The 8,526-nt window shown below is 48.3% G+C and overlaps 1 protein-coding gene across 8 annotated transcripts; it reads right to left on the reverse strand.

Annotated features, from left to right (window-relative positions):
* Positions 1-3,721: 3,721 nt before the first annotated feature.
* LOC123132654 (uncharacterized) lies at positions 3,722-6,162 on the reverse strand. Of its 8 annotated transcripts, none has more exons than XM_044552533.1 (3): positions 4,923-6,161; positions 4,503-4,600; positions 3,722-4,187 (listed from the first exon to the last, which is right to left on the reverse strand). In XM_044552533.1, exon 1 carries the CDS (start codon positions 6,037-6,039, stop codon positions 5,212-5,214), a length of 828 nt encoding a protein of 275 aa, XP_044408468.1. In that variant the 5' UTR covers positions 6,040-6,161; the 3' UTR covers positions 3,722-4,187; positions 4,503-4,600; positions 4,923-5,211. The 8 variants fall into 8 exon arrangements, with proteins under 8 accessions (XP_044408468.1, XP_044408467.1, XP_044408466.1 ...); XM_044552532.1 differs by adding an exon at positions 4,724-4,738 and having other exon boundaries at positions 3,722-4,600; XM_044552531.1 differs by having other exon boundaries at positions 4,724-6,161.
* Between the last annotated feature and the right edge of the window lie 2,364 nt (positions 6,163-8,526).

The raw sequence follows: 8,526 nt of genomic DNA on the forward strand, positions 1-8,526 counted from the left end.
CCGCAGGGACGGACCCAGGCGGCCTGGGAATGATGCAGCCCTAGGGGCGCTCCCAGCTGAAAAGGAAACTCGAAGGATGTCACCTGATGATGTTGAAGATGAAGGGATGCTGAAGTAGCTGACGACTTGTGCTGCGGAAACTGATCCTCACGAGCGCCCAGGCCTAGGAGCCTCGGGGGGCTCCGGAGGCGCCGCTGGCTCTTCAAGGGATTCCTCCATCTCTGCTAGGACCGCGAAATGCATGACCTCCTGAGTCTCCAGAATGCTCCTCATGAGGCGCTGACGCGCAGTAGCCGTGTTCGGCAGGCCGAAAGGCATGCGAACATAGCTGTGGGGTGGACCTTCGCAGCGTCCCACACGTGAGGGCCAGAAGCGCTCCTGAGAGGCGGCTCGGTTGAGCCCTGGTACGTTGATGCAGACGCGCAGCCCACCATCCTCGCCTGGATGGGGAGCTACGGCGGGTAAGCGGCGGCTGCCACTCATGATTCTTGACTCCTGCAGCTCCTGAATGATCTCGCTGATGAACTCCCGAGGGTTTGGCCCTCCTTGCCTTGTTCCTTCCTGAGGGAAATGTGCTTTGAAGCACGCCTCCAAGTGGTGCCCAAGCGCCTCCCTCGTGATCTTGGCAAAGTCGATGGCCCTCCAGGGGAGAGCCCCCGAGCCTTGCCCAAGGAGGGCGCCGGGCGCACCTTCCTATACGACAGAAGGAGGCGCCCCTTGGACGGGCACGGATCCCGAGGGTTCAGACCAGGCGATGTCTTCTTTTTCTTAGGGGCTGCCTCGGGAAGTCTTCCACTCCTATGAACTGGGTCTTCGATTGATGCGGCTTGGAAAGCTCGCTCAAGGGAACACACTGCATCCCTCTCCTCACAAGGCACTGTGATGGCTCCACCGCTTCCTGGCATCTTGAGGACATTGTAGCCGTGATGGGTCACTGCCATGAACTTGGCCAGGGCCGGGTACCCGAGGATGGCATTGTATGGCAGGTGAATGTGGGCGATGTCGAAGTTGATGAGCTCGGTGCGGTAGTTGCCGCGCTGCCCAAAGGTGACAGGAAGGCGGACTTGCCCTATCGGAACTGTGGAACCATCAGTGACTCCTGAGAAAGGCTTGGTTGGTTGAAGCTGATTGTATGGCACTTGGAGATTGTTGAATGTCTCGACGGACAGGATGTTGAGTCCTGCTCCGCCATCGATGAGGGTCCTGGTGACCTGCACATTGCTGATGATTGGGGAGCAAAGCATGGGGAGGACTCCGGCCGTGGCTGCGCACTTGAGCTGATCTGCAGAGCTGAATGTGATAGCGCACACTGACCACCTGAGAGGGTGCGTGGCCTCAAGCTTGGGGAGGACTGCATTCACCTCGCGAGCAAACTGCTTGAAGATGCGCTGAGAGGCCGGGGTCTGTGCGCCGCCCAAGATGCAAGCGATTGCGCGCGGCTCCTGGAAGCCCCCAGCCCCTTCGTCTTGATGATGGTCTTCATTTCTCCTTGGCTGAGGTGGCAGAGGAGGGAGGCCTGCGTTGCCTTGTGGGCAATCCTCGCGAGGCTGATCCCGCCAACCTCCCTCGCGAGGCTGGTCCTGCCAGCGGTCCTCGCGAGGTCGGTCACGCCACCCTTGACGAGGGCCACGGTCTTCCCATTGTCCTCCACCTCTTCCTCCTCCTCGGCCATAGCCCCGGTCGTTGCGCTTGGGGCGTCGGCCGGCACACACATCTCGCACAGTCCTGAGCTCTTGGCATTCGTTGGTGCTGTGGGTGTGGAGGTCATGGTACACACAGTACCGGCTGCCCTTGGATGACTCGGGCTGATCCCTGCCTCGCTTGGTGTCTTGTTCTGCTGCAAGCACAACAGCCCCCTTGCGCTTCACGTCCTTGACCTTGGGCTTCTTCTCTTCTGGATCGGCAGCCGGAAGCTTGAGGAGGGAGAGACGCCCTTCCTTAGCCCTGGCGCACTTGGTCGCCAAGTTGAACAGCTCCAGGGATGTGCACAGGTCTTCGTGGATTGCTAGCTCCTCTTTCATCTTGATGTCACGCACACCGTCAGAGAAGGATGAGATGATGGCCTCCTCAGTCACCCTGGGGGTCTTTAGGCGAGCGTTGTTGAAGCGCTGGATGTACTTTTGCAGGGTCTCTCCTGGCTGCTGCTTGATGCGGCGCAGGTCGCTCATGGCCGGGGGCCGGCCACGAGTGCCCTGGAAGTTGGCGATGAAGCGAGTGCGCATCTCGTCCCAGGAGGAAATCATGCCGAGAGCCAGGTTTAGGAGCCAGGTGCGGGCACCGTTCTTGAGTGCCATGGGAAACCAGTTCGCCATGACCTTCTCGTCCCCATTGGCGGCCATGACCCAAGGCACCCCAAGTAAATATTTCAAAGGATACTCCGGCATCTAAGCTTGGGGATGCCCCGGTTGGCATCCCATCTTTCTTCTTCAACAAATATCGGTATACCTCGATTTTTGTTTTGTTCACATGATTTGTGTCCTTTGTGTTTGTATTTTTCTTTAAGAATCATGCTAGTATGAGATAGCTCTTCATTGATTTATAGAATACTTCATGTGCTTCACTTATATCTTTTAAGTATGATCTTATAGAATTGCTCTTTGTGCTTCACTTAAAATTGTTTGAGTATGGTTTTATAGAATGCTTCGTACGCTTCACTTATACATTTTGAGCTTGGATATTAGCCGGTCTATATTAATTGTAGAGTGCTCCAGGAACTTCACTTATACATTTTGAGCTTGGATATTAGCCGGTCTATATTAATTGTAGAATGCTCCAGGAACTTCACTTATATCTTTTGGAGTATGAATAATAATATAATTTAAAGTGACCTGCTATTTTACTCTTATTTGTACATAATTCACTATTAAACCCTGAATATCAATGCATTGGTTATTCATTTGCTTGTGTTATGGATTTTCAAACAGTTTTGTGTATATATAGATATGCAAGCTTCAGATACATAATATGTAGTTTGTAAAATTATGATGCTTTTGCTTGGGCTGACACGCCTCATACCGGTAGTATTAGTTTGTAGTTGAGTTTTCATCATACCGGTAGTATTAGTTTGTAGTTGAGTTTTCATCTGCCAAAGTAGTAGATATTTTTTAGCTTTATGATTTTTCAGAACAGTTATGTGTATATTTACTGTAATAACAAGTTTATTAGTTTTCATATGCCAAAGTAATAGATAACTATGTCACATCTAGATGAATCTTGGACAGACTCATAATAAATACCAACTCTTTCATCCACAGTAACAGTAGCCCATGTATCTAACCGATGTTCTTGTCATCCTCCTTCCCGAGAAGATGGATTGCAAAATAAGTTGGGCCTCCGAGTGACTTTGGCTCAAACAGATACTACATCCGTTCCAAAATATAAGACGTTTTTACAGTCCAATTTGAAATACAAAAAATGTCCTATTTTGTTACGGAGGCAGTACATTTGAAAAACAGAGTTACACAGCACAAAGAGAACTATATTCCTCCCCTTGATTTCCTAGTGCAGTGTAAGAAAATACTCCCTCCATTCCTAAATATTTGTCTTTTTAGAGATTTCAAATGAGTTACTATATACGGATGTATATAGACATATTTTAGAGTGTAGATTCACTCATTTTGCTCTGTATGTAGTCATTTGTTGAAATCTCTAGAAAGACAAATATTTAGGAACAGAGGGAGTAGCAGCATAATCATATCAACTTAGCTGCACAACAAACAAGTAGCACAAACAGATTCCTTCCCTTGATTTCCTTGTGCCTGACTGGTTCCATTCATGCCGCATGGGGAAGGCATACATCAAGATCACAATCTCTGACAGTCATAATTAACCTACTCATTGTGCAGAAATCAAATGTTTATTACTGCTCTTGCTACCTTACCTGACAACCGCACCGATCATTGTCAGATCAAGCCACACAAAATAAACTCCATGTTAATTTTAGATGACCACAGTACGGACATGCATAGTCACAAGTACCCTATTGGCGATCAACCTGTAGTCAACTATCCAGTACGTCACAGCATAACCTCAATCAGCATCATCCCCAGTCCTTGATACACCGGCCTGACCTCCAGCATTCGCATCATCATCAGTTCTCTCGGCATGGGGGCTACCTATGGGCTCTTCAGCCTGCAGCGCCTCCGCACCTTGTTCCAGCATCTCCTTCTCATCATTTTGCTGAGTACCTGCCCAAATTATGCATACTCAGACTGTTGATATTCAGGAGTACAGGAAGAAAGCATCAAGTACGGGGACAAAAACAAAAAAACAGACAATACATGCAGACTGGAGAATCAACATTCAGGATTCTAGCCACAATTCTGCAGCTATATATTCACTTCAATGGAATTGAGATATATAACAGCAAACACTCGCTTTATGAGCTCATTGTCATTCGCAATACATAGCCAGAGATGTACAAATAAAGAGATGAGTCATAAAAGAACTTAAGAGCCATAAAAAGCAATGGTAGCTTTGTGTTGCAGGAATTGAAATTTTACCACATAAATGGATAACATAAGTCCCGCTTTTGACTGGAAAAAGGTGAAACACACCAAAGGTGAAGTGTGGTAGCAGTGTCCTTTAACTTGTACGCCTTCTGCATCAGGTAGTCCGTAAATATAAAAATAATTATCGTAATCTAGTGTTTCTTACGATTTCAAGATGCCTCCAAAATGCTACTTGTACTGAGCACAAACTTTTTTTTTACTTCTCTGATCACCTTAGAGTTTTGCCACTACAAAAGAGTAACAAACAAACCACAATTATGTTCCTGACCTTGATAAGCTTAGCGACGACAATGAAGAGGTGAAAACTACTAAACCGTAAAAAGGATTTACGGATCACAGTAATGAACTATCAAGCAACAGACAACATGTGTGATAACTTATGTAATAACTAGGTTGCAACAGAACGATTACCACTTGATACTGCTGGAGTCGACAATGATAGTGGAAAGTTGTTATATGCCCAAGGGTAAAGCATGCTATAGTTGGAACCAAACACCCTCTCAAGCTGGAATGTGTTGATGTCCATTGAGAAAAGGCCGGCATCAGGTGATGGATTTCTGCAATGTTGTAGGAACAAGTTCCTCCCCGTCGATCTCACCTTGAAAGAGTACTGGGAAGAATCCAGTGAGATTGTCTTCAACTTCCACTGGCTGGAACTTGCACCTTTTTTCGCCTAACGAAATAACTGAGGTGAGATGTCTCATTTGGTAGCACAAACATCCCAATGATGCCCTCCCCTGCCTCCACAATGGCTATACGCACATGAGAAGAGCTGGCTCTGGCTGCGGGTGGGAGGTCTATGAGTGAGAACTGTCACCCCATACAAGCAGCCATATGCATACTGGAGCCAGCATGAGTAAGGCGATCGTGGTGCCGAAGGAGTAGCTCGCCATTCTCCGGTGCTGGAAGAGAAGACGAAGACGGCTTCCTCATGTAGGGTGAATTCCACATATATCACTCTGAAAAATGCCTCCTCTGAAGCCTCCTCGTCACCGCCCACCAGGAGGATCTGACACCCAAACGTGCGTGGCTTGTCCACTGAATGAACCCACTCGTCGAATTCAGGGATTGGGGGAAGCAGGAGGTGCCGCCGGTGCAAGGGGTCGCACACCACCAGCTCCGCACAGTCGCGCCTCTTGAGGAGGACAAGACCGCCGCAGATGTCCGAAATGGTCCAGTCACCGGCTGGGGTAGGGAGGAAGGACAAGGTGAAGTCAGCGGCGAGGGCGACGGCTTTGGCTGCAGACGCGGAGGGGTGAGGCGGTTCGGCCGGGTGGAAGACTCGGCGAAAATCGAGGAAGCCGATGAGGGGCGGGGAATGGAGCTTGTGGTACCTCCGGAGGAAGGGGCGGTCGACGACGACGCGGCGGAAGGAGGCGCAGACGGCGGAGGCTCGGATGAGGTCGCACGGGGTGGGCAGGCGGAGGAAGATTTCAGGCAGGAGGTCGTCGGGGATAGGCAGTGAGGTCATTTCCTGATGCCCATGCCGTCGCGGAGAGGAATTTTGGCTGTGCTCGAGGATGCCCATCCCGCCGCCGGTGGTGAGAAACCCTAGCTCAAGCTCAAATGTGTCAGTAGGGAGGGGAGTGTGGCTGCGCGAGGGATTTGGGGGAAGAAGGGAGCGAGCTCTGACGACTGGGATTTGGAAAATGTGGCTCTTGTATGTGCATGTGTGTGGGAAAATTGGATCTTTTGCCCGATAATGCCCCTCCCTTCCAAAGGCTACCAGGTGGGGCCCGGGGCCACTGTTATTGAGACAATCAAAAGGCAAATCATCAAACCCCATGTAAAATGGAGCAAATCATCAAATCCCCCGCATGTGTATGACCGTATGCGTATGGTGACTGTCAATCTGTCATGCACATTTGGCGGCCAGAATCTCTAAGGTGAGATTAGCGTTTGGGCATGATGACTGTTAAAAATAAAATTACTCTGTAATGGATTACAATCTTTTTTACCACTCCAATACAAAATTCAGTGTTATTGTTTGGCTCCGGTCTGAATTCTAACGTTGGAGCCTAATTCAGGCCCCAAACAAACAGAGTCCGACACTCTGGCGTTGGGCAGGTGCACGCCGTTCCACCAGTGACGAGCGCCGTCACCGCCTCTCGTTGAGCTTGGCTCAAATAACTTGTAAGCACGTAGGTATAACATCTATATTATACATACACGTAGCATCTGATGATGTCGAATTGATGAAGAATCATCAATTTCGTTTTGCTCATATCATATACTAGACAATGCCCCGCGCATTTCTGCGGGATGGTAGTGTGACAAAGAGCTTTTAGGAGAAGAGCACTTTAAGCAAAAAAAAAGGGTAGAAAATGGCTTCATTATAATGTAACAATGAAATCACCTTTCTCAGTATGACCAATTTGTGACCAAACTTGTATATCATGTTAGTATCCGATGATTAAAAGTAGTATGATCAGTTTGTGACCAAACATACACTGAAATAATTTCAGTATAAGTAAACTAATCAGAGAAGGTTAAGAAGGAAACAATATGACCATCATGCAAATTAATCATAATACAGTACATACTAAGGTTCAACTGTAAGACAAATTGCTTGTCTGCACCTTGACTATATTCTTAACGTTGTTGTTTATCGGGCACATGACTTCAATCAGCTTGCAGCAAATCAAGCATTCAAATTGCAAAGAGCAATTTTGATAGTATGTGCTGAAACAATACAAAGGAAGCACAAATCTAATGGTCGGGGTTCTAGGCTCTTTCTCCCCAATGCAGGGTGATGACCTGCTCGTGTAGGTGATAGAAATCGGACATATCTATGAAAAAAACATAGCAAGAGATGAGGGAAGATGCACATGCACGACCTATTGTGTTGCAAGATGCTATGGTAGAAGGCGGGCCAGATTGTCCAGATCAAGAGCTTCGAGGTGTCGCCCCACGCTATCACGAAGCAGTGTCGGCGGCTCCTCCTCGTCCGATTGGGTTGGCATGGACCACGACATGCAACACCTTGATCGTACGTCCGTCAACATGTTGGTCTGCGTCCAGAGCATATTAATGGGTAAGGGGTCAAGAAAGCAAAGGAGAAAAAAAATCCATGAAGCCTTGTTTCAGATTCGGAGGCTTTGATGGAGAAGCAGACCTTAGCAGTGATCATCGATCTTCCCAAAGAATAATATAGATAACCCAAATCATGTGGGGAAATCAACCTCCTAACTCATGAAATTGACCAAATATTACCCATCCCAGTGTTGCTCCGCAAGCGATGGTGGCGAGAAGATCAACTGGAGCCATGGCCAGGCGATGGCCAATGCATGCTAGGCAAGAATATGCAGTACATTCCGTTTATAAGGACTCAAATGGGGAAGGATTACATCCTGTGGAGATATGGTTGGTTGGTTTTAATTAGGAAGGACCGTATCAAAGAAGATGAAGGGGCGGGATGGAAGGGGAAGGGGAGAAGACGCCGCTTCACAACTCATATTGCGCCGGTATTTGAGCATATAATAAATTAATAATGGGCTGCATGTTGGCTGAAGTGGGCTGCATGTGATTGTTGGTTTGCGAGAAGTGAACGCACGGAACTGAAATGATTCACCAACTAAAACAATGAGAATAAGAACAGGCCAAGGTAGTGGATATGCTGGTCAACCTGTAGTGGGTCCCACCTGTAAGCGGGTAACAGAATGCTGACGTGGCTAGGCTGCTGATATGGATAGGCTGCATGTCAAGAGAAATAATATAGTGGGGATGAACTATTTAGGTATTATAGATTCCCACATCAAGACATTTGCCCATTCTGCGACCAAGACGACGAAACAATCAATCACCTCCTGACACAGTGTGTCTTCACGAAGGAGGTTTGGACCAAGGTGGGTCAGGCCGTGGGCATGACGGGTACGACGCCATCAAGCGGAGATGATCTATTGGCGTGGTGCACAAGATCCATATTCAAGGGGAGGCACGCCAAGACCCTGCGGGCGATACACCTGCTAGTCATGTGGGCAGATGTGGAAGCACCGAAACGCAATTGTGTTCGAGG

The sequence above is a fragment of the Triticum aestivum genome, chromosome 1B, assembly GCF_018294505.1.
Source record: "Triticum aestivum cultivar Chinese Spring chromosome 1B, IWGSC CS RefSeq v2.1, whole genome shotgun sequence".
Taxonomy (NCBI): Eukaryota; Viridiplantae; Streptophyta; class Magnoliopsida; order Poales; family Poaceae; genus Triticum; species Triticum aestivum.